This window comes from Furipterus horrens, unplaced genomic scaffold, assembly GCF_987537825.1.
Source record: "Furipterus horrens unplaced genomic scaffold, mFurHor1.1.pri manual_scaffold_1, whole genome shotgun sequence".
Classification (NCBI taxonomy): domain Eukaryota; kingdom Metazoa; phylum Chordata; class Mammalia; order Chiroptera; family Furipteridae; genus Furipterus; species Furipterus horrens.
Genome location: NW_028327171.1, coordinates 175473393 through 175499671, shown reverse-complemented (window position 1 = coordinate 175499671; position 26279 = coordinate 175473393). Strand labels below are relative to the sequence as shown.

The window sequence follows — 26279 nt, the reverse complement described above, 5'->3', positions numbered from 1 at the left end:
ATTTTATTTGTAGTATTTCTATATTGACAATAAAATTGGCTTAATTTGTTAGCCAATTTTTTTTCAACTTTTTTTTTTTTGGCCCATACCCTACCAGTTTAGAAAATTTGAAAGAGTTGTGTTTTCTGTAGTTTGTATTTCAAAGGCATATTTCTCCAAATTTAAAATTATAAAATTGAATAAAAACAACACACTCGCCCATTCGGTGTGCATAGATACACACACACACACACACACACACACAACACACACACATATTCTGATAATTGCGTTTGCCCAATTGAGAATTTCTACGATTAGAGAGTTTTTCAAAGCGCAACCCAGTTGTTTATTATTATCAAAAATGAGAATTAAAGAAAAAGAGACAGGAGGATAATGCTAAGAGAATGTTATTGTCAATGGCATTTTTATAAAAATGATAATAAAGGGCTACAGATAGCCAGAACTGAGGATTCCAGTTTTCTGAAGCTTCAAGTACTTTAAATGACACAGTAATGCATCTATCTGATCATTGGCAATCATCCTGAGAAACCTTCTACTGTGGTGCCAATTAAGTATATTCTTAAAGATAATAGAAAAGACAGAGTTCTGATGAATGTAGCTAACACTGAACTTTTCTGAATTAAATAAAGCTTAGGCAGGACAAATCACACAATTTTGATAGTGGTTTATTTAACATAAAGTTGGAATAACATCAACTGTATTTTCACTTATATTTGACTCTGATAACCAATACAGTTTATCTTCTGGATATTTTAATTCACTACTATATATTTCTGCTTTATATTGTTATTATCATTACTCCCTCTTGCTAATAGATAATATTTATTGAGCTATTACCATATGCTATGCAGCATGCTAAATGTTCATATTACATCTTATTAATTTCCCCAATAAACCAAAGGCAGGTGCTATTTTTTTTTTTCAGGAGAGTGGTGCTAACACAAGAACGTAGTAGGGCTAAGCCTGAAATAGAGGCCTGTCTGCTTCTAGACAGGGCATCTCCCTTCTGTTATATATATTTTAGCAATACTTTCTTGTAAAAAGAAGTGAACATAGATGTCTTCAGTTTTTAGCAAACTTAGTAAAGACTCAAGCATACAGGTCGGATCATGTAAGAACTAGTTTTGTACAATCTAAGCTCTCAAACTCAAACAATGTTCAGAGTAGAATTATATTGAAAGGGACATTTGTTGGCAAAATATGACATTTCTATCCAGCTCTATCAGATACTATAATACATAGATTTGAGGAAGAAAAAAATGCTCAGGGCAGAAAAGTGGGGTTCAAGAAATCTCTCTGTAAGGAAATAACTTCTAGGTCTTGTAGAAAGAGAGGTAAAAGAAAAAGCAGACAGGAAATGCTGAAACAGAGAATACACTATAAAAGAAATCCATATTACTCTAAAGGTATCTGTGGTTAGAATTTTTCCATCATAGAAATATTTCCTCACCAAAAGACTTAAATTCAGGCTATTACTGATTCCCCACTCCCTTCTCCTCTTTCCCTTCATGCTTATTAATTGGAAAGTATTAAGTACTTTAAAGAAAGTTGCTTTGCTGCCAGCTTTGCTGTAATTCACCTAATCCATAAACCAAGACATGTTGTAAATGGACGGTTATCAGTTACACTGATGTACCACATAAAGTTCCAGATCGTTTTTTTTAAAAGAAATGCAGGATGGATTTCTTTAAAAATAAAAGGAATTTACCTATGGGTAGACACAAATCTAAAATCTTTGGGGGAGGTTAAGCCTATTTTAGAGAAATTGTGAGTGAGATAGTTAGATTGTGTTTTATAACCCACATAATTTTTGATCATGGATTAAATTTTCTTCCCTGCTATTGTGCTTCTTTACAAATAATTTGTCAAAATATATATCTAGATTTTAAAGAAGTAAAACTTCTCACAAGATATGGGCTGTTTCATCTATTTTCTTTTCCCATTACGGACATTACAGGCAGAATGGATTGAGCTAAGATTCTTCTAGGAAGTTAATATCCACTTTTTAAAAAGTTGAGGATTACACCTGACAGGACTGTGATGTCATTTGTGATCTGCTTTTGGCTTCCACAGAACAATTAAGAGGTAACAACAACAGCAGTAATAAATTGCACCAAAATAAAAACTTTCTTGTAAATCATAAAAAAAAAAAAAAAAACCTGACTCAAATGCCAGTAGAATTAGAACATAGTAAAATAGTCATAAAAATATTAACTGTTATTAGTGCTTTGTACTCAAGAGTTGTTCATTAAATATGTGTTGAATGAATATAATTGTGAAGAGGAAGTCACTTGGAATTGATTGACAAGAGCAGCTGTGAAGATATATGAATAACTCTCGGGGATCCCCTCAATGTAAATGGATGAGATTTGGGAGACAATATGCCTCAGCAGGTGATGGTTAAAGATTTAAAAATATGTCCATCATTATTAGTGTAATCCCATGTGTCCCCACAAGCTGATGAGACCTGGTTGAACACATTCCATTTCTTATTCACAGGTTTGAGTGATCTTATTTTACATATCTTAGCAGGTTAATAATGATATAAGTACTTTCTCACCAAAAACAAATGAAAACATGCACAACTGAAATTTATCTGATGACTACTTGTGATGCAATCAAGAGCAATCTCTGCCCAGACACAAAACTGGGATGTTTTTGAGTTGACTCATCCGATAATCTCCATTGCAATACAAGGGATTTTTGTTTTCCCCCTTGGGACTGGATAAATAATAGAAGGAATTATTTGTGATATACTGAAACAAAATATGAGTCACCTGTGGATGGATTTACTAAACACTTAATTCAAGAACAGAAATAAGTTATTACAATGTGTTCAACACAGGTGTAATTATTTTTAATCACTAGTCCCTTCCCTGGGGGAATGGTAAGCAACTCCAAACACCAGTGACTGAAACAAATTCCACATGTTACAGCTGATCTCTTTCTGCAGTATCTTGAGAGCTAGTTCTTTCCTTTTTGGGTCTCATTCTTGTTCTTGGCTGGTTGACTCAGACTATCTTTGCATTTTCTCTATGTCCAGCCAACACAGTATAAAGACTTATTACCTGCTACCATTGACAACAAAACAGGTCTTTGCTCATGTCTTATTGCTGCCACACAGGCCTCCTTGACCACTGCACATTTCCATGAGGACTTAGGCAGTTCGCCTTGTGCTTCCTATGTGCTGTGCTTACACTGGTTCTTTATTTTGAACTTTGGGCTATAATGAAGTTTTCTCTAAGATGGAATCTCCTTAGAGATAAAATGTCCCTTTTCTGCTTAACAAACTCCCTTTGAAGTATCTGGCAAGGAGAGGAAAGCCTGCTCTTCTAAATTCTTGCTACCAAAGAGAGACAATCTAACTCCTAAATATATAAACTCTTTCAAAGTTTATCTTTCCTTAGAACATGTTGTTATTCATTCTTTCTTTATAAATTTATCTTCTTAAGGGTTGGTACCTAGTAAATTTTAATAAGTGAGTGAAGGAAGTGAGCAAATAAGCCAGTTAATAAGTTCACAAAAGACTTAGTCTCCTTTGGGGTATGAAAGACACTCAAGGGAAATGGACCCTCATATTTGGTTGCTAAGTTTATCTTTGAGTACATTTCCAATTTACTGCCGAGTACACTGACATTTTGTATGCAAGCCATTATTCATATGAGTATCACAGCACCAGCTGTGATGAGAACAGCGAAAACAGGCAAAGCACCTGACTTAATTGTAATCAATAGAAGTTTTACAACTATATGAGAGGAGCTATTAATTATATATGACAATTTAACTTTATACATTAGGGATACAGCCAAAATATGGACTAATTAAATGCTTTCAATATCCTTATGATTCCAACAGCCATATATAACTTACAAAATTCAGATCCTTAGCTTTCATTATAAGAGCATGTTTCCTCTTCCCACTTCCTAGAACTGCTATAAATCCTTTCTTCCCAGGAGTGGAAAAATAAAAACAGGTGAATCTATGCTTCTTGTTCTCATGCTGCTTTTCCACTGGTACCGTTCCATTTGGACAGGTGAGGAGCACGGGCAGTACGTATCTTCAAGAATCCCCCAAACATACTTTTTCGTTATGTCATTTGACATACAGTATTTTCCTTTTAAAAGGTTGATGTCATAAACCTAAAACTGCTCTAAAAAGACAGTCTTCAAAAAAAAAAAAAGTTGAGGATAGCCAGCTGAGCAAATAGTCTTAATTGATGTAATGCATTATTTTAAATGTTACTTAAATTCAACTGAGTATTCTTAGAGGAACAATATGTACTTCAAGTCTGAGAATCTGTCCATTGACAATGGTATAACATCATTCAGTCACTTCCAACTTCCAAATCACCATTGCAAGGTACTTTTTCTTCTGCGTCTTCTGCACTTAGGCTCATAGCACAATATGCAGAAGCTATAGACAATGTAGGTTCTTAAAAACATTCCTTTCATGATGCAGAGTAATTCAAACTGAGTTTATGTATTCTGGATAATCTTTGCTAATGTTATTGACCACTTGGACCCCATCCTTCCCACTCCCCATTCTTTAAGACTTTACTCAAACCACACATCATTGGTAAAGACATTTCTGACCATCCAAGAAGAGTCTCTCAAACTATTTTTATTCGTCCTCTTCATACTGTTCATTTGGTGCTCCCAAACTTACCCATAAATAAAAATATGACTTATCTTCCACTTATAGTTTGTAGACCCTCTCCCATTCCTTTCTTTTTCTTCCACAAATTATACAGTCAAGTTTCCCACATCTGGGGAAATCTCAGTTGTCAGCACATCTGGAGTGCAAAGGATAAGCCTAGCCCTGGGAAAACCACCTTATGATCACAGTATCTCCCCTGCCAGGTAAGTATCTCTCATTCATTCCTACATAGCAGCTTTCAAAGGTTCACGTATATAAGGTTTAAAATGGGGAAAGATGGAACTCTTAAGAGTGTTGAAGTTCATTTCATGTATACTATTAAGCAATTTGCCCATTGGCTCACTCTTTTATTGCAACTGTTATATCTCTAATTTTCATTAGCAAATTCTGGGTATCTTGTATTGTCAGGAATGAACTAAAAGCAGCTACAATGCTGAGTAAAAATAACTGGTGCTATATTACTATTAATATAGAGTGTTTGGTTTATCCATATCATTACCGTTACTAGAATCAACTAAATTGCTGAATAATTTGAGCAAAGAATAAAAAAGTTTTATGTCTTTTTAAAAAATAGTTTAACAGTATATTTTAAAGAAGTTTTATTTGGCCTCAGACGGCAATCATTAAGACCACAGAACTAGATGAGACCAAGAAGCATCAGTATACTCTTTCTCCAGGGTGGTCTGGTCTAAACTGCATTTTAGCTTCTTCAGGAAAAGAGTATCAACCTATTAGGTTATATGCTATAATTCTTTTGAACCTTATTTGTTACTCATCAAATTGAATCAAATTTCTTCTTGCTGTAGTTCCAGAAAAGAAACCACTAAAAACATTTTAGGCAAAATAAATACTTTATTGTTTTAATTTTTATTTTTTTAGAAATCGGCCTTTGTGTGATAATTCAAACATTTATAAAACTTTTAGATAGTTTTTCAGAGAATATTGTTAACACTTCAACCACTTTTGATTAAAATTTCACACAAAGAATATAATAGGAGTCGAAAATTATAAATGCTAAAGGAATAATTCTAGTAACAACATCTGGTTGTTACTTTACATATTTATTTAACACATATATAACCAAATAGGAAACCATCTTCCTCTTTTTCCAGAAAAACAAACAGTTCTCAATGGTTGAAAGTGAACTAAAACCATCTATTATAAGGAGAATAAATCTAAATTATTTCCATTTTGAAAAAAGAAAAAAAGCTTATTTATTTCTACCCATTCAAGTCACAGGCCCCATTATTTTGGCAATTTTCTGCTATTTAGTCTAAAAGACAGAAGAAGAAACATCTCCTTATAATAAAGAAGTCTGAACGATGCAAAAAGTACATAGTGTTTAATGTAAGGCACATTTCCAAAAGAAAAATACTACATAAGCTATAATAAAATTACATTTGTCTTGGGTAAAGTAACAATGCTTACAGTGTAAGAACATTAAGTAGTTGTAGGAAACCTCGTATGAGAATTCTAGCCTACTGCTATTAGTAACTTCCTCAAGAACTAAGAGTAAATTTTCACAACAGAACTATTTTTCCTCTTGGAAGTGACACTAATTAACAGCAGTAGAGAGAAAATCATTGTTTGTTTCAAGCTCTCAAAAAAAAAAATCAGTTATTGCACAGTAAATACCTCATAGAGGTCAGTGTTTAAGAAAGCTAGTCTGAAGAAATGTTATTTATACATTGGTTAAGTCTGGAAGTTTTCAAGTTTTAAAATTAATTCTACATATGGAATCGATTGGAAAATATTGACATACAAATAAATATTAGGCTTTTCAAATGGCTACAGTTTTGATAGTTTGGAAAAGAAATAAAGTAAGGAAAGTGCCTAAGTTTCTATGTATGTTTTTTAAAAAGATATGCATAGAAGAAATAAACAATTATACAATGTATACAGCAGCCCAGCTCAGCAGCAAGTATCTTCTGAAGCACAAATAACACCTCCACCAGTGTATATCATTGATAACTCCAATATTACGCAGCTAATATGGTCCATGCCAACCTTAAAAAAGAAGAAGTGACCATTAAACATCTTCCAAATACTATTAGTAAAAAGCTCTTTTAAAGTGAAATAAGAATATTCTCTAAATATATATAAGTAATATAATATATATGTTTATAAGTATAAACATAAATATTATATGTAAATATAAATATAAAAAACATATATATATTAAAAAAACAAGATCCTATTGTGATCTCTACACATCTCCTTGTGAGTTCATTCTTTTATCCCTGGCTTTGAAAAAAACCCTGTTAGTTATTTTATAAAATATTTTATAAAGATATTTTTCTTATTATCTACAACAGAAATTATATATTATATTTTTCAAAGTATATATTTGTTTCTCATAGTCTATTGAATGAGTATTTTTAGTTCCATAAAAGGCATCATTCTACAAAAGTGTATTACTGACTTTGGCATTCACCAAGTATTACTATTAATATATATTTTATAAAATATAGCTAAAGCTATAAGACAAAATTAAAGTAATTTTAATAAAACACAAAAGATTTCTACATATATTATGACATGACTAGATAGGAACTTATGGAATATATTTCTTTAAAAGACTAAAGTTTAGAAAGGTACTAAGAACTGTGTGATTAATTCGCAAAATCTTGGTCCACAGATTATACATTTAAATACTATTATAACCAGTGCAATAAAAATAAAACTCGGGTTTGAAGGTCCTGATTTCCCCAATTCTAGCAGTTATTTACAATAATAATTCCAGTGAAATGATGTAATAAAGGGTGGGGCAAAAGTAGGTTTACAGTTGTGAGTATGGAAAACACAGTTTATTCTATATAATTATTTATTAATTATTGTATTATTTTCCATACAAACAATTGTAAAGCTACTTTTGCCCCTTAGAGGTTGGTACTATGAGTTTTGACTTGCTTACATTTTGGAAGGGGTTGTATGAGGTTTTCACACTGTAGAATGATATATTACATACATCCTACAAATCAAAAATGCAATAGAAACAGACCTGTGTACTAAAAAAACAAAGCATTAGTACTACTTTACATTTATCTAAACAAAAAATTCAGTAAATTTACCTATTAATTCCATTTAATGACTATCTTGCTTAGAATTAGATGCTTTACTTGAAGACACTGCTGCCAAAAGTCCACTTACAATTTCCCGTCTGATTTCCCCAACAATAGACTCTTTAATCTAGAATGGAAAAAGACAAAAATAAGAATTTAGCAATATGACTGTGATCCAGTTTTTTGTTTTTTTAAAAAGACCAAAATAGCACTTAATTTCTGCAATCATCTAAACCATTAAGAAAACTACAACCTTCATGGGAACCCTCAAGCAGCACAGAGAGGGAGTGGGGGATCACTTTCATCTACCCTCAAGCCCAAATCCGACTTAGCTCCGGTCTGCCTTAATTCAGACAGCTACATTATAAAGTATCACATTTAAGTTGAGAATATTAAAAAATATTATTTTATTGATTAAAAAACTTCTATTAAGCAATTTGCTTCATGACACAAAATAACCTGGAAAAAGTGATTAAATGTTAGGTACACTTTTGTTTTCATAATGTCCATCTTTCTATGTAATCAGCAGGATGAAGTGTTCTTTCTCATTGTTAAGAAAACCCATTACTGGCAAAATAATACACAGGTATACTGTCTCTTTATACCAACTGAAAGTGTAGTATCTAAAGAAGTTATATATTGTTCTAATGCAACATACATGTTTTAAGTGGAAAGAAATGATTATTTATTACAAATTACTTTAAAACATGAAAACCATTCTGTAAACGACCATAAATTTTAAAGAAATGAATTTTTCTTTAGTTGTATGGTACTTCTGTCACCTATCTGAAACTTATTGTTGGGAAAGGCAAACAGACCTAGGGGCAATGACAATTCCATCAAGATTTTCTTCTCCAGATGCCCAAACACTACACATGCCTATTATAACCTTTTCTCTCTTATAACATTACCTCCAAATAGCTCTTTGTGAAGACTTTAAATGTGTATTTCCTGAAATAAACTGATAATGCCTTCCTAAATTAGCACTTGAGACACTCTCAACCAGCTTTTAAAAATTCTACATTTCCACAGTTTCCTGTCAGCCCGATCTATTTCCTAAAATGTTTCTAAGTACATCCTGAGCACATTTCCATTGAAGTCTTTCCAAAAATGGCCCTGTCATGCAAAATTGATATATAATACATAGTTATACATTAAGTATACAAAGAAATAAATGCTCCTTAGCTACCAACCATCTGTATTTTAATATATTCAAATAAATATAAGCTTCTTTTTTACCGTCTACCAATATTTTTAAACTTTAAACATCATCAAAAGTTTCTGACATTCATAGCAGTTCAGATCATTTTTTAAACTTTACTCTTCATGCTACTACACTTGTCCCAATTTTTCCCCCTTTGCTCCGCTCAATGTATTCTGGCATAAAGTAAGTGTTCAATTAATTTTCGAATGAATCAATGACAGACAAGAGAGACAGGGAGAAAGCACAAGAGTGAGAAACATATCACACATGACAAGAAACAGAAAGCAAAAAAACAAGACTCCAGACTAGCACTGAAAACAATAAAATGCCTTTAACAATTTATTGAAGGAAATAATGTATGGACAAATAAATTAATTCTAAAGTCCCACATGCTACAGAGAAGTTGGAAGGATAGGAGTGAGAAAATTCTACTGGGATGGATGGTTAAGTTGCCTTTACGAGCATAATTTCCAAAAAGTGATGCAGGCTGAAGACAGGGTACTAGAGATTAAGAAAGGAATGTTCACGGGCAACATAAACAGATTGATTGCAACTCTGAAGCGTGGGGCAACAGAGCCATTTACTAATATGCATCCACTGAGTGCCAACTTCGCGGCAGCCCTTCTGTCAAGTAATCACAAACAGAAGTTATAATAGGAACACAGTCAAGCTGGGTATTTACCACGATGCATGTTTAAAGCATGTCAGATGACCTGTAATGGAGATGCTAAATGGCATGAAGCAAGCCTAGGAACTTCAATAAACAAAGAACAACTCTCTAAACACAAAGCAATCTATGTTTACATTTGAACCATTTAATACTGTTGAATCTGCTACTGTGGGCATATGTTCGTTCATTCAATTAAGTAATCTTTTTATATATTTACATTTTTTAAAGTAACTAAACAGGTCCAGGCCACTGATTATATATATCACAGACCACTTGTATTTTCCCGCACTACAACATACACAATCTGCACAGAAAAGGGGTATCTTTAATCTGAGAAAAGCTTACTGAATGAGTGTATCAAACATTTGCCTGAGAAGACTTTCATTCAATGTTTTCCTTCAAAAGAATAATTTTATTGTATTAATACATTATAAATAAATGCATTCTTTTAAAAAACTTTATATATGGTGAAATGATAGAAACAAAGACCTTACAGACATCCCTGTTCTCCTGCACCCATGGTGCAATAAGAAAACCTCCCTCAAAGTGTCTGCCGGACATGCTTAATCCTCACCTGCAAAACTGTTCAACCCAACCTTAAGCTTGCTTCCTGAATAGCAGCTTTGTTAATGGGGTCAGGGGCCCAGAATTTACTGGGAAGACAGAATTTAACTTAATTTTCTTGGTGGCTGATCCAATAAGCTTTAAAAAAATTGGAATTTAGTACCAAGAGAAAAAGATTATGTATTTGAAATAAATGGAATCAAAACTAAGCTGAATTTTAAATATTCTGTAAACAAGATTTAACAGAATACCACTGCAACTGAGCTAAAATGATACTAAGAAATTATTATTTTTAATTATAAATGTCACTGGACTAATTTAGCAATTAATATATATTTTTAAAGTGCTTCAAAATAGTTTATTTTATTAAGTACACCAATTTCCTCTTTCACCTTGTTTGCGCTATGTATTTTATTTGGTAAGTCGTTCCTTTTTTTGTAGACAGTAAAAGGGTAAATGTTAAGCCTAACATCCTCCAAATTAAGCCGAATTCTGAATTAGGGAGTTTCTAATTAACAAGTTTAGCACCAAATTCTGAAAAGTTTTTGAAACATTTGCCTTGTATGTCAGTTTAAATGTCTTCAAATAATAAATAAAATCTTCCATATTTAATGTGAGGTTCTTACAGATGTTTACGAAATTCTCTAGGACCAGTAGAACAAATACCTTTATATATGCTATGTTCTGAGTCTTTGACTCAACACTCTTGTCCAGAAATGACTTACTCCTAGGAAATTACTTACAGCACACATCAGGCCATCCATTAATGACTTTAAAAATGAGGACTCAAGTGTGCATTAAGGGAGTATTTGTGACAAATGAGTAACATAAAGTTGAGTTTTCAAGGAAAACTTTCAAACCAAAGCAAGCTAAATGGAACAAAAATATCACATTTCTAAGAAGAAAATAAAGTACTTTAAAACTTACTTCCTTGGTTAACAAATTACAGCATTAAAAAAAATTACTTAATTTCACTCAAAAACTGATCTTTGACATGAAACATAGAAATAAAAACAGATGATAATCCATCATACCTAACTGAGCAAGGTACATATACAGAGCTAGATAAACATTAGCTAGCCACTACCAACTTATAAAAATAATTACACCTGTAGAACAAATAACTTTAAAAAATTAAGACCTTTTAAATTAACTTGGTACCTCATGTCAGGAAAAATAATTACGTACACATCCAGTCTCTCCTGCTATAATGCTTGCATTAAAAACATCAATTTGTCTCAAACATGACTGAAATATTAAGAAACCACTTGGTTCCCCTTTTTAACTGTGCAGAAGGTATCCAGCCATGTAATATGAAAAATAGAGACATTTATTGAAGACAATACAAGATACAAGAAACATTGTACACAGGACAATGACACCTCGGTTCCCTTCAAAGTAGGCACCTTGGGACCTCACACAGTTCTAATCACAATCAGCTGCCCCATCGTATTTTCCTGAATTTCATCGATGGTCTGAAGTCTGTTCCCTTTCAAAGGTTATTTTAGTTTTGGGAAAAGCCAGAAGTCACAGGGCAGCAAATCTGAGCTGTAGGGGGCAGAGTCACCTGGGTGATTTGATGTTTCGCCAAAGAACTGCACAAGACTTGACGCATTTGCAGGCGTGTTGTTGTGATGACACTGCCAATCACCAGTTGCCCATAGCTGTGGCCTTTCGAATCATCCAAATCGTTTCCATGGAGGAATGTCTAAGCTTAACGCAAAATCTGATGCAGATTCATTGCCCTACTCGTTCAGTCGTTTTGAATGCAATGGCCACACAGTGCACATGCTCACTCAATGGCATCTACCACCCTGACTGACTAGTGCAGTGAAGTTGTCATTGTTCATTAATGTGCAATTCCACTCCACTCTCCCTGGCTGCCAGATTACATCGACATGGTCCAAAGCATTCTCATTATATTAACAATGGCTGGACTTTTTCCAGACAGACCTCGTATATACTATTCCTTCTTACTACTTGATCTTAGCGCTAAAAACAAATATTTTGCTAATTTTCTTACTTAGATTTTGACCTTTTACTACTCACCTTCCTAATTTTTTGTAGTCCATTTGGTTACCTAAAACGATGATTAAATGCTTCAGGTTTGCACACTGCTATCCTCCAGGGTAAACCTTTTAATTCTGTATTTCTATCACTGAGTAATTCATATAATTTCCATATTTCTCCACCCACAAAACCAAACAGATCAAATTATTGACACTTTTTACAGTGACAACACCATTTTCTCATGTCAACTGACACTATAAAATGACATTATAATATCCTGGAAGAGATCTAAATTATAACCCCTCATTAATATAAATGTGGAAACAGAGATCTAAATAGTTTGTCACATGTTTATTTCAAAATCTACAAACCCCTTCTTCACCAAAGTGAGTAATACAGAACTGCAATTTCACTGTACTATGAGATTTACAGAAATGCCATTACAAATATTTAAAAAATATCTTAATAGCCATAAGCGGGACCAAAGAGAAGGTTAAGCCCTCTGAAAATTACTGAATACAGTGAATCAAAGGAATATCTTATACATAATTGTTTAAATAAAACCTCCTCCAACACTCATCACCAAATAAAATATTAAGCATGGATTTTACTCACCTCCCGTATGACTTGTTGCAACTCATCTTGCTCCACATTTTTATGCATTTCTTCAGCAGCTGGCATTAACAGGGTTTTTCCATACCCTTCTTCCACTTCAAATTTAGATCCTACAGCCTCTAAAGCTTCTTCAGCTGCTCCAATTTCCTCAGAACTTTCCCCTTCTGGAGGTGTCTGCACAGATCCCGTCCTAGAAGGAGCGGTTGGCGTTAGGGCCACTGATGCTCGGAATACTTTCTTGCGTGGTACCCGGTAGGTCTTGCGTTTGTGTGCTGAGTCACTACACGGTACTCCAGTTCTTCTATGAGCATGAGCGGGACTAGAACACACGGAAGAGGACTCTGATGTTGCTGGGGAGAAAACAGATTCTGAGCTTTCTCCAGGAGGAATTTCAAATCCCATTTCTGCAAGGCCCAATTCAGACTTCAGGTATGACTGTTCCCGCATCAGCTCAGTGACCTGGAGATCAGAAAAAGTGTAATTTTTCTCTCTTGAAATTAGGATTGGTAGTTAAAAAAATTAAAATCCTAACTGTTGCTGAAAGTCACTTACTTGTAAAGATACAATTCTAATTCATTGATTTAGTAACTACTCAATTTCATTTGCAATAAAAGCAAAGGAAATTTAAATTCAGAGATCAAGCCATAAAATGTGTAACTAGAATATCTAGCTTAATGAAATTTTACTTGTTACCAAATTACTTGTAAGAATAACTAGTGAAAAACAAAATAGCTATTTATAATGCTTTTGCTCCCAAATAAACTAACTTGTTTACTGTATAATAAAACTCAGACTTTTATTTGAAGAGTAGTCATCTTACAGATCCAACTACCTAAAGGACCCAAATTCAGACTTAACTGCCAAACTCACTTCGAATCAATTTAAATAATTTATCAAATTGTGTATTTAAAAAATTATTTCATCTACACTAGGAAAGTTGTGTGTTTATAAAATGTTGTATCACTCCCTTCCCCAGTGGTTTATAAAGAGCGAGAGGCTTACTGGTTCCATTACATTCAACGGAGAAGAGTATGACAAGTTATCAGCGCTTCGACTGCCACACATTCCCTGAAAAAGAGAGAATATGTGTATGTGTGTATATTTTTTAATTATTACCCCGAAGTACTCCTTTATGCCACAAAGGTCATCTTCGACTATCATGGGACCCTATAAAATGTGCTATTATGACTGAAGGTACATAACACCTGCTGTCACCGACACTCATTTCTCAGAATAATGGACCAAAACCTTCATGAAAAAAGATATTCATCAATGATATAGAGGATTCTTATTCTCTGCTATCCATACATATGTGTACACACACAATGTCTATTTTACAGACTCTACTCCATATGTGCACATATGTGTGTGTGTGATCATCCCTTTATCTATAACAAAATCAAATATGCTGTTCAGGTAACAAAGAAAAATTCACTATTTCAACATTTCAAAGCAATATATTCTATAACTGCAAGATATAAGCAAAAATAAGAGTACAACTGTTGAAGTTCACATTTCATGGAAAGGCACATGAGAAGTAAAAAAAGTAGCACTTTTATAAGTATAAAGTGTTTCTTTTTATTATCTTGATGGTATGCGTTTTCTACCTTTACAAAGATCTCATTTGAGTCCTTAAAGAGAATAATGAAAAGAATCCCAAATAAAGAGAAGTTTTTAAGAGAAAAACAGGGAAGTATTTATTTGTGTTCTTTGTAATTACATGCAGTAATTAAAATCTAAATGTCATACATTAATCCACTATCATCTTCCTTTAAAACCCCTAAACTTTTGTATTGCTTCCTATTATTAAAAATTTTCAATGTATCTCTAAATACACTAAATATTTAAGAACATAATCACAACATGTACATTCAACTGATTTTGAGGAAAGATTCCTTAAACAGTCTGCATGCCTCTAACGCCATTAAAGTAAGTTTTTAGCCCTGGCTGGTGTGGCTCAGTGGACTGAGTGCCAGCCTCCAAACTAGGGAGTCACAGGTTCGATTGCCAGTCAGGGCACATGCCTGGGTTATGGGCCAGGTCCCCGGTTGGGAACACATGAAAGGTAACCACACATCGATGTTTCTCTGCTTCTCATTCTCCCTCTCTTCCACTATCTCTAAAAATAAATAAATAAAATCTTTAAAAAAAAGAAGTTTTTAAGTTAAGGCATTTGTTTTAAATCTTATGGAACACTATAAACAAATCCTTGCTGAAAACGACAATGCCCATGGCACCGTACGTACCGCCAGTGCTGCAGAGCGGAAGGGAGGACTGTGCCGGGCACGCAGCTGCTCCTCCAGGCCCATCAAACGGTCCTCCAGCTGCAGTTCTAGGTCTTCAAGTTCCAGCCGGACTGAATTGCGCAAACTCTGGAGCTGGTCAACCTCATACCTATCAGCACGGTGACAGGCACAAAGTTAGAATAAAGAAGTCTGGGGTTCAGTCATGATTCTCTCAGCGATCAGCAGGGAGTGAAATACCAGTTCTAGAACTGGCCCAGCAGCAGCTGCAATCGGTGTGACTGCCAAGACAACTGGGGTTTCTCCCTCTGCCGTTTCTCACAAACATCCCAGACACTAAAAACAGATGACGGCCACTGTCTCCCTTAGCACACTGAAGGCAGCGAAGCTTACTTAGTGAAACACTATGCCTGTTTTTTTACACTGGTTCACAAAATAGGTAAAGGGTGCACAACAATAGAAATAAAACCTGGCTTAAAAAAAAAGTTGACAACGCTTTCTATAATAAAACATATTTTGAGGAACATTAAGACAAAATGAACTTTTACCTTTCCTCCTCCGTCATATGATGATAAACCATGGTTTGCTGACGCAGCATTGCCAATTCTAAATCCATCATTTGCGTTCTAAACAAATTCAGGCTCCGCCTCATTACCTGGAGCTCCTGAAAAGTATTCTAAAATACAACATAACAAAATCATACTGCTGCATCATACAAATCATTCTGTAATAAAATGACTTAGGTGAGAACTTACTTCATAAAGAGGTAGGACAGATGATTTCTGAGTACTATATGGAGCAGCAGCAAAATCAGGACCTCTCAGCACAGGATACTTCAAAAAAGTGAAAGTATGGTTACAAATCAATGTTATAACAACTATTTCCCAATTATTTAAAGTGTTAAAAAGGTGGATTTTGAGGCCTTCATCATTCTCTTTGAGGCAAAAATAATTTTAAAAAGAAAGAACACTTCATATTATAAGCAAGAGCCAAATAAATCAGTCCCTCAGGCTACCTCCTACCTCCTACCTGTTTCAGGGATAAGTCAGTCTATTTGCATGAAGGCTGAAGCAAAGGAACAGATATAGTTCATCTATATCTTACAGGACTTGCCTCTTGCCTTGAGAAGGCAGGAAAACAAAACTCAAAATTGTAGGAGCAACAGCAGATCTCATTCTGAAACAATAGTACTGCCGTGGGTCACGACAGCAGTACTCGCTCATCACACTCATTCCCAGTCACCTGAGCATCGACTGTGTCGCTGTAGACACAATGAGGAGAAAAAGGTAACAGGTATTCCCAGCCCTGAAGTGTTCTCCCAGTGTGAGAAAGAAATAAAAGAGTAGTTAAAAAATTATTAATAGTATTGGAGGAGAGTGCTATGATGAAAACATGAAAAACTCCAGATTAGGGGAGTATGCATTCCCGGCTGTGCTGATGCCTGAGCTTATTAAGCCCTAACAGTAAACAGGACCTGGTCAGGCAAAGAAGGGCAAGGGTGGGAGGGCGGGGCATTGCAGGTTTAAAAAGAAAGTGGCATGTGTGAAAACAGGCATCTAGGCAGGCACGACTGTTTAGAGGCCTGCGCGCAGGCCAATAATGGCTGGAGCACACACATAAGGAGTGAGTCCGGAGACACAGGCGGAGCCCAGGTCATGAAGACCACCTGTCTGCTGAGGTGGGGAGCGGAAATTAATGAGTTACTGATGGGACATCCAAGAGGACAAGGCCACACCTGGAGCAGAAGAACAAGCTGGCCTAGAAACAAAGGCACAGGTAGACAGGGCCCTGGGAATCCCCAGCTTCATGCAATTACAGTTTGAAAGGTTAAATGTCTCACTCAAAGATAAAATTAAATTTTGTAAGGAGGAAGAAAAACACCCACATTCTGGTTAGACTAAAAATCATTAGGAGAAAACTGTTATGAGGGGGGAAAAAAATCTACATTTAAAAGAAGGTATATTTTACTACATAACTTAAAAAGTTACGACTTCCATTTTTACTTTCAAGGTGGCTTCCTGGCTACTGTCACCATGATAAGACATCTATGACATACATGCAAGGCTTCCTGACTGCTAGCTGAACACTGATCATTGCATTACACTGTCATTTTCCTCATGTCCTTAACTATCTAAACATAAGTAGTTAGAAAGAGATTTGTAAAAGAAATGTGAAATATGAAAAGCAAACCTAAGGACGATTTACTTATTTTCAAAGCTTTTTAGGGGGAATTTTTTCTAGCCTACCAACAGTTGAGAGGAATGGCTTTAAAAGTGACAAGACACATAGATTATTTTTATTCAAATTCACATTTTACCTGATTTTTTTTTTCCTTTGCTGGGGTAGTTTCAGCCTTTGAACCCAGAGGAAGCAGACTGATTTTGTGCCAGGAGACAGCGCCAGGAGTCAGTAGGTGAAGAGGAAAGCTTAATCAGAGAGCTACAAGCAGAACCAGAACACACGGCGACAGTGAAGCCAAGGGGATGAACACTTAGAAAGGAGAGAAAGAGAAAGTACTTGAGAGGGAAGATTTCTTAATAACAGGGACAACCTGGCTGAGACAGAGAATGGAGCCAAGGTTAGAGAAGGGAGGATACCTAAGGGAGACATCTCTTCTCTAGAAGGGAGACTGAGCAGAGGAATTAACCTTGTTCAGCGTGAGTTACAGCCTTTCCTGAGACAGGAGGGAGGAGTATAGGGATAGGAGGAGGGCAGGTACAGACAAATCCAGCCATGGAAGAAAATGAAGCTCAAGAGGTTCATGCCTAATGGGTCTTGGGTTCTTAGTGAATGAAGAGGTGCTCAGGTCGATAAAAGGAAAAAGGAACATTAAGGAAGATATGCTTCTTTTCCTACCTGTGATAGATTCTGCAGTGAGTTTCTAATATCGTGCAATACTCTTCGCAACTGCATTTCGATGGTAGATGGAGGGTTCACGGAGCCCACTCGGGAAGGGGAGGCAGCGTGTCTATGTGAGTAAGGACACCCGAACGGGGACGTGAAGGCCCCGCAGGTGGCGCCAGACATGTTGGGCACACTCCGAGTGCTCAGAGTCCTCATGTACTCACACAGCGGCCGCTCCTGCCACTCCGAGTAAAGAGAGTGGAGGGAGCAGGTGGACTGAGATATAGGAGCTGGCGCATACAACGAGCAGGTGGGAGTCCTTCGCCGGTGACACTCCTCCGACTGGCTTGCCTCCCTCTCGGGGGCTTCTTCTTTCGTGACAGAGGACGGAGAGATGAAAATAGTGGATTTAACTAAAGACTGACCATCGAGGTCAATCACCTCTTTTTCTAAGTTCTGTTCCTCTTCAGGTGTGTACTTGTAGGTGAAGGAAGGTGGACTGCATCTGGTCTCTTTTCCTGGGGACAATCGAACATTGACGGAGGACACAACCCTCACTGGGCTCAACAAGGTGGTCGGTAAAGACTGAGACCTTCTTAGAGGATAGCCAGCTTTTCCAAGTAAGTACTTCTTTTTTAACAGGTCTTTTGATTTTATCAAGCTCCGCCCCACTCTTTGATTAGACAGACCACAGATCTTCATTTGAGCTCTTTGCAAAGCTGTAGTAACTCTGTCCACAGAAGAGGGAGCCTCAGTTTTACTTTCAGAGCCCTTTTCACTGCATTTAGCTTCAACAGAAGCCAGTGATTTAAGAATATGGTGTGTGGTATACTGGACAAATTCACAGTCCGTGCTTTTATCCACATCACTTTCAGCACTTGCTTCCCTCCGCAGTTCCTCTGGCTGTGCTGGAGATGAGTTCTCTCTCATTTCAGTAACTTCAGTGGCCTGATCCCCCACACCACAGGTGGACTGTTGATTTCCTGTATTCTCAACAGGCTCACATGGGGGGATATCCTGGCTACCTGACCTTATCTCCTCGGCACCTGTTGCTACCATCCCCCTTCCCTTCTGACGAGGAAGGACAGACTCCTCCTCTGATTCATTAAAGTAAGGCTGGTCCTGCACTGTCGGAGTGGCAAGGTTTTCACCCAGCGAAGTGACTGTTGTCTCACTATCACAACTGTCAGCACTACTCCCCATGGCCTGCAATGATTCGTGAACCTGTGAAAGAAACACAGGTGGAAGGGGGAAAAATTCAAATAAGTATAATCAACAAAATGCCAAAGTGATATGATGCTCCTATTCTTTTAGGGTCTCCCACCTCTGCTGTGACCCTGGTGCTGGTCAAGACTGCTTCTACTGCCCCAATCAGCAGTCCTTCCATCTCTCACTAAGTACATTCAAGACCTTTACTATTTTCCTTAAATTCCCTTTTCAACACCCATCTCATTCTCTCCCCACACATGACAATAACTCAGAAAAAATGGACAAAAACTGCTTAACTTTCTTCCCAACACCTACAAACTTCTCCATATCTTTTCCCATCGTTCCCTCCTCTCCATTCTGAAAGGAAACAGTCTACTTTTTCACAACCAATCCCTCCAACCTGTCCTGATCACATCCTCTCCAGGACTAGGGCACTTCCCCAAAGTTTCATTCCAGATTTTTCTGCATCCAACTCTCTTCTATTGGGGCCCTCCCCTAACAACTCCCCTAAGTCACTGCAGTATAAAGACAAAAAGACCTATCACCCCTTAAGCTATCATTCTTACTTGAAAGAAGTTAACATTCCTATCTTCCCTTCCTTATCATCAATTTACTCTCCAATCGTGCCTTTGCCTCATTAATCGATCAGAACTTGTCATGCAACTACTCAATTTCCAAGCAACCAAATTCTCATCTTTGTACTCCAATGGTCATGGTTTTCCTTTGAAAAGTTTCTCTTCCATCTCCGAATTTTTCTACCCAGTGGATTCTTCTTTCTGAGTCTCCTTAGACATTTTTTCCATGTCTACCCCAACACTGTTCCTAAGGGCTCTTTTGGGGGTTCTTCTCTTAGACAATTTTCTTTAAAATTTGCAGAGGTGTTTCGAACATTTTTCACATACATTCTGTGTACTGCATGCATAGACTACATTCTCCGTGAGAATAAAGATTTGCTTAACTTCTAGGTTATCTAACATACTCTCACATAAGAGCCATATAATAACTGGCAAGCTATAGATTCACACTTCATGTTATTAAATAAACAATTATTGAAAAATAGTAAAACAGAATGATGACAAAAAATAACAGATTAGGTTAATGATTAAAATAAGCTGTTTACTGGTGGTCCAAAAATAAAGGAGAGCATTTTTTTCTTTTTGCTGTTTTTAAAATATCAAGCCAGAGAGAGATAAAGAAGTAGTGAAACCTAAAATTTGTAGCTCAGATTACATCTGCGTCCCAGAAAAAAATTTATCCTTACTGTCATTTGAAAAATACAGTTTGGTCTTGAAATACATATATACTAAAAAAATCACCTGAATATGAAGAAGTTAATCCTAGAGCCTCTACAACAGATAACTGTACCTGAAGATGATTAAGGGAGACGCAGTCCGTGGAGTCTTCAGCGAAACCACTGCTATCAGAATGCTGACTGGCAGAACGTAAGAGATGATCTAGGAAAGGAAATGTACTTATATGAAACTGCTAAATGAGACGTCAATGAGAACAATATTATAACGCATACATGAGTCCCGACAGATACAGGATACACAACATTGATTCTGTTTTAGAAAAATATGCATCACTTATGCAAAATTGTGGCTTCAAAGCACAGGAGTTAAGTCCAATTCAAACAAAAACTGAATTGGACCTATCAGAAATTCTCAGTATTCAATTGCTAATTAAGCTCTAATTACAATGTATTTAGGTCAGTCCAATTAATGTCTCATTCTTGGAGGACAACTGCTTGAAATAAAAAAGTCCCTAATAAAAATAAAAGTCCTAAAATAAACCATTTCCATTATGTAAATATGTTAAAATGAAATATGTAAATATGGAGCAGGTGAAATTAGAAATTTAAATGTAGTGTGTAAAAACTTCTATTACATTGCTAATAAGAAAATAAAAATATAATTAAGACCAGTAAGTTAAATAATTTGTATGCAAGGATACCTGAATGTCACTAGTGTTTCAAATGATACAAACATTTCTAAGTCATGAAACAATTTTTTCATAACAACTACATAAAACTCAAACAGGTTCAACTATTACATAATATTGTTAATCTTATAAAACCCCTGTTCAGTTTTTGGTCCCAAAATTCTAATTCCCAGTCAGCAAAACCTAAAAACAAAATTGTTAAGTATGTAAGAAGGGCAACTGAGCACAGCAGCATGATCGCACGCCCAGCCACACTGCAAGCACCACAGTGGGAGAGACTTTACAGCCACTGCATTTACTAAGGGAGACTCTTCATGAGGTAGTCAAGTTCTGTAGGACTTCAAGAGCAACAGGCTAAATGAAGTGTGCTTACCAAATCCACATTCATTTAAGAGTTGCATGATAGAAATAAAAACTCCACAGTACGTTGGAGTAAAATTCAAAATCAATTACAGTTTGCCTGACTTTAAAAAATATCTCACCGTAGCTTCAATTTCAACCTAGAGCATCATGGAATGGAGTAACTTTTTTCTCATTAATAATTCAGAATAATTCTGTAATATCATTTGGAAGTAAATAAGACTGCATAATAAAATATAAGAAACTGATCCATATCCTTGATAAGTGTAGGCAGACTGGAGTAATTGTGAAACTGAATTGGAATAAGTGGTTAGTTACCACAGGTACTAATTATGCATGTATATCAACTGAGAAAATGATTCACATCTTATGTTACAGCATATCACCTTAATTATGTGTATGTCTTCTTTTTTTTTTAAACTACATTGAGAGCATGCTGAAGGCAGGAGCCTTCTTTATTCTTCTTTGTATCCCAGTATCTAGTACAAGCTAACAATAAAAAAATGCTTGCTGAATGAATCGATGGTAACTAGTCTCCTTAAAGAAATGAGAGAAGTATGCAATCACTTCAAAGGAATTAGAAGTGAAACTGCCTATCTGGTTGGGCAAAGGGCAAGCTGCCAGAGAGTCTAGGGAAGCCTGAGTGACCAGCTATGCTCAGGTTCTCTCTGCTAAGATGCGTTTGCTCCACAGTGGAGTACAGCGTGTGCTGAGTTCACCCCTCCGTGATTAGCCGGGTCCAAGTTCACACAGGTTAGCTCAGAGTGTAGACTGCTCAGACTTCAGAGTAGGTGTCAGGCAGTGGAAAAAAGGAGGAGGCCTGGGTTCAAGTTCCTGCTTTATTTCTGTAAGCAATAACTTTACTCCTCTGCAAAAGAGAATATAATCCCCCTATCTATCTCCCAGACTTACTTTAGGAACTAAGTCCAACACAGGTAAAACTATTCTGTAACCTATAAATCACAATCTAGGTTCTTTAGTTAGACATTTATTTCAGCTTCACAAAAAGCACCGTTCTCCACAGAAAAAGGTAGAACTAAAAAAAAAATAGACCTTTGCCCTAGCTGAAGAGATAAGACATTTCTAATTAAAAACTGGGAAGTGGGAGCAAACAAATTAAACTTAGAACAAAAGAAAACTTTTAATATGGAAATTTTATTTGACCAGTATCATAAAAGAACAAAACAGAACTCCTATATAGTTTGCTAAAGAAAATCTTGTTTCTCTTTTGTAATAAGGAAAATTTTGCCCTGCTCCCAAAATATTTACTGAATGCAGCTGTGACATGAGTTCAGTCACTCAACTGTTCTGGGCCTCAGTATATGAATCCCAAACTGCATTTGAGGTTAAGATCATTGTAATTTCAAAAGTGCTATTAGTGAAGTATAAAATATTTTTATACATACACTATATGTATTTGTACTAAAGTTGTTAAGTAACTATATTTCCAATGATTCTAATTCTGCAATTATGATTTTAAGATACTCGCATATTTGCATTATCAAAAGTTGATGGCTACCTTCAAAAATGACTAAAAGACTACATTGTTCTCTCTCTCATGCACACACAAAACCGCTTTACTGTAAATTTATAAAAAAGTGATTCATAAAAATGTTAACATTTTTACTTATGCCACCAGAAATAAGAGACGTTATATCCTAAGAGGAAGAAACCCAGATATGAACACAAACCATATTTCATCTTTCCTACCACAGAAAGCTTTACACTTCAAAGATCTTAAAGTAATTATACTGTTTTTATTTAAATATATAAAGTTTGCCCACATCCTAGTAATGTGGAAAAACTAGCCAAACATAAGGGATTTCAACCTTGAACAAATCAGAGCAAACAGCAAACAAGTTTTAGGTAGAATCTTGGAATTTTTGAGCTATGAATCCATTTAAGAATAAGAAATATTCCACAGGCATGAGAGTGGAATGACCAACATAGAAAAAAGCTCCAAGGTCAAAGATACTATTACCCCTTTTGTCATAGGGTAAGCTGCTTTTTCGAAGGTATCCCCTGTCTACCTATCTAAAGCAAAGATTCGTTGATGGCTGTGAACTCTGCCTTACAGCTCAGAAACACACATATCTTTATGGACTTACAAGGAGAGGAAAATTAAACAGTAAATTTTGTTCTTTGTCTGATGAGAACTGCAGTGACCTAGTAAGTAGAGCTCTTGTTTCTCAGTACTATATTGCAATAAAAGAAAAATTACATGCAAATTGTCTCTTATGAAGTCATTTCAGAGATCAGAAGAAAACAAACATGTAATTTCCTATTCTAGGAACATACATATGAATCTTTGCTTAAAAAAAAAAAAAAACAGGGTGGTTCAGCATGTGTAAAGTTTCAAAAATAAACAGTCCTACCTTCAGTGGTCACTTTAACTTCCTCCGCTCTCCTTTTCTCTACATCTCAAAAGCTTTGTGACTTAAAAGGAGATCAGACACGCTTTTTTGTGTTGTAAATTAAAAGTGAAAGAAATGGATTCAAAGGTTCTTTGGTCAATGATTAATAATTCAAGAGAAGAACAATATCTACAGCCACTCACCTTTGATCCATAGTTTGAACTTAATTTAACTACCTTTAACTATTGCTGAGATGTTGGTGTTTTTTGCCAGAGGCATATACAGGTATTATACCTAGGAGCCATATCTAAGAAATGAAAACCCAGAGGTAGATAATACAAGTGTATATTTTAATCATAACCATGTAAAAACATAGGCTTGAATCTGCTTCTCTTTCTATCACTTTCCATCTAGCCTCATGCAGAACAGGAAAATATTAACATACACAGAATTGTGGAACAAGGTCATTAAAGGATAAGCAAACTAAAATTACTTTATGAGCACAAAAGTCTTCAAGAAGAACACCAAAAATTCTATAACCAAACCCTAATGAAGTATGCATACCTGTGTTCTTAATTGTCTTTTTAAAGTACTAAAAATACTGGTGGATAAAACCCCTTTTCTAAATCAACTCATAACACTGGTAATGTGGGTGGAATCTAGAGGACATTGGTCTACTTACCTCTTTTTGACTTAGTAAGACCTAGCTGGCAAGTGGCTGGAACATGAGGAGCTTCTCCTTCTGTACTTTGAACCTAAAGAAGAATTTTAAGTAATTAAAACTTAAAGAATCTATGGCAAAGAAGAACACCTCTTGATAATTATTAAGCAAACTGACCTAACTAAAAGAATACCAAAGCTTCATATATTTAAAAATTGCAAGACATCTTACCTCAAAATTGTTAGAATGTCCCAAATCTATTTTCCAGTTAAGAATAGGAGTTCAAGTTTGCAGCCAGGAAAGAAAAGTGACTACATGTATAAACTACCTCATTTTTTAAAAAGTTCCTATTATATGAAAAATAGATCCATAAAGAATGTTCTTCTCTCAATGCTACACTTCTGGGCCTAAGGCCAGTCCCAAGAAGAACGGTGACAGGCTCACTGCAGCAGACCGTGGCAGGGCCGGAGCACAGCTGAAGCATATGCAAGTCCCACACATGTTTGAAAAATGGCACATTGTGCTCACACTGCAAAATTCTATAAAATCCCACAATTTTTTAGGTATCAAAATCGCTTATGTGTAAGATTTCTTTGTCCAGACATAATTGTTCTTTCATGACATAACTTTGGCCCTGGCTGGTGTGACTCAGTGGACTGAGCACCGGCCTGTGAACCAAAGGGTCGCCAGTTCAATACCCAGTCAGGGCACGTGCCTGGGTTGCAGGCCAGGTCCTCAGTTGAGGACCCACAAGAGGCAACCACACATTGATGTTCTCTCCCTCTCTTTCTCCCCCCCTCCTTCTTCTCTCTCTAAAAATAAATAAATAAAATCTTTTTTTAAAAAAAGACATAACTTGGGAATTGTAAGTGGAAAAGCAAGTTTCATTACAGAATAAAAATGCTGAAAGACCCTTAAACATAAATCCTCCCTGAAAACTATCCAAAGAAGGTATCAAATCCACAAAAGTCCCTTTACCCTGTCTTTTTCTCACCACCTGCATAACTACGTAATTAAGAAATTTTCAGATTCCTTATTCACCATACCCACCCTCCAAATACTCTATTCTAACATAGCAAACTATATTATATTCAGATTCAACACTGGCCCACTGGTGGGGGGAATACTAATTCCCAACACTTTACAGCCTGAAATTACTTAAAATTTATTACTTAAAATAATAAATAAAATCCTGGTAATGATAGCAAACTAGCCAAACATATGGGATTTCAATCTTGATCAAGTCAGAGAGCAATTAGCAAACAGGCTTTGCGTAAAACCCTCATATTCTTGAGCTATGAATCCACTCAAGAATAAAAAATATTCCACACGAATGAGTGGAATGACCAAGATGACAAAAAGCTCAGAGGTTAAAAATACTATTACCTAATTTAAAAAACTAATGTGATTTGTGATGTCTTTGTTCTAAACAGTTCCATGAATACAAGTTTATAAATCTTGAGAAAACTGAAAGCACACTGACCATTTAAAACCATCACCTATAAACCACATATAAAATAGTTTCTACTTTTCTTTGTTATTGAAACATAATATATTCTTCAAAGCAGCAGACATAAGTTCATCAGGAAAACCATTGTTTTGTGTGCAAGGAAACAAAATGCATTTTCTTTTTATATTCAACAAAAGGTCTATTATTAGTCTCCATTCAGGCCTAGCCTCCTTCAAAAAGCTCTCTATAAAGTAAATATCAAATAGACCAAAAAAGCATAAAATACAAATGTCTCTTTAATTATACTCTAGGAAACTCAATTTAGGCACAGTGTGATGATATAACAAATTATAAACTCTCATTTTTAAATATAGAATTATCATACATTCTGTTCCTTAGATTTATAAAATTAGGCACAAAAAATACCCATGAC

At 35.7% G+C, this 26279-nt stretch overlaps 1 protein-coding gene and 1 pseudogene across 3 annotated transcripts in view; both read right to left on the bottom strand.

Moving 5' to 3' along the window:
- Positions 1-4731: 4731 nt before the first annotated feature.
- Positions 4732-4870, bottom strand: LOC150022329 (U1 spliceosomal RNA; annotated as a pseudogene).
- Positions 4871-5704: 834 nt separating this feature from the next.
- Positions 5705-26279, bottom strand: part of ITPRID2 (ITPR interacting domain containing 2) — a 35297-nt gene continuing 14722 nt past the window's right edge. For 2 of the 3 annotated variants that reach the window (XM_090281317.1, XM_090281328.1), the window contains exons 9-18: positions 24418-24490; positions 20446-20534; positions 17884-19095; positions 15783-15860; positions 15576-15703; positions 15031-15178; positions 13787-13852; positions 12785-13243; positions 7731-7848; positions 6601-6666 (exon numbers count right to left, since the gene is read on the bottom strand). In XM_090281317.1, the coding sequence (XP_090137443.1) occupies positions 7744-7848; positions 12785-13243; positions 13787-13852; positions 15031-15178; positions 15576-15703; positions 15783-15860; positions 17884-19095; positions 20446-20534; positions 24418-24490 (2358 nt within the window). In that variant the 3' untranslated portion in view covers positions 6601-6666; positions 7731-7743. Of the gene's footprint in view, positions 6667-7730; positions 7849-12784; positions 13244-13786; positions 13853-15030; positions 15179-15575; positions 15704-15782; positions 15861-17883; positions 19096-20445; positions 20535-24417; positions 24491-26279 lie in introns of all 3 variants that reach the window. The other variant, XM_090281338.1, reaches the window with a different exon arrangement.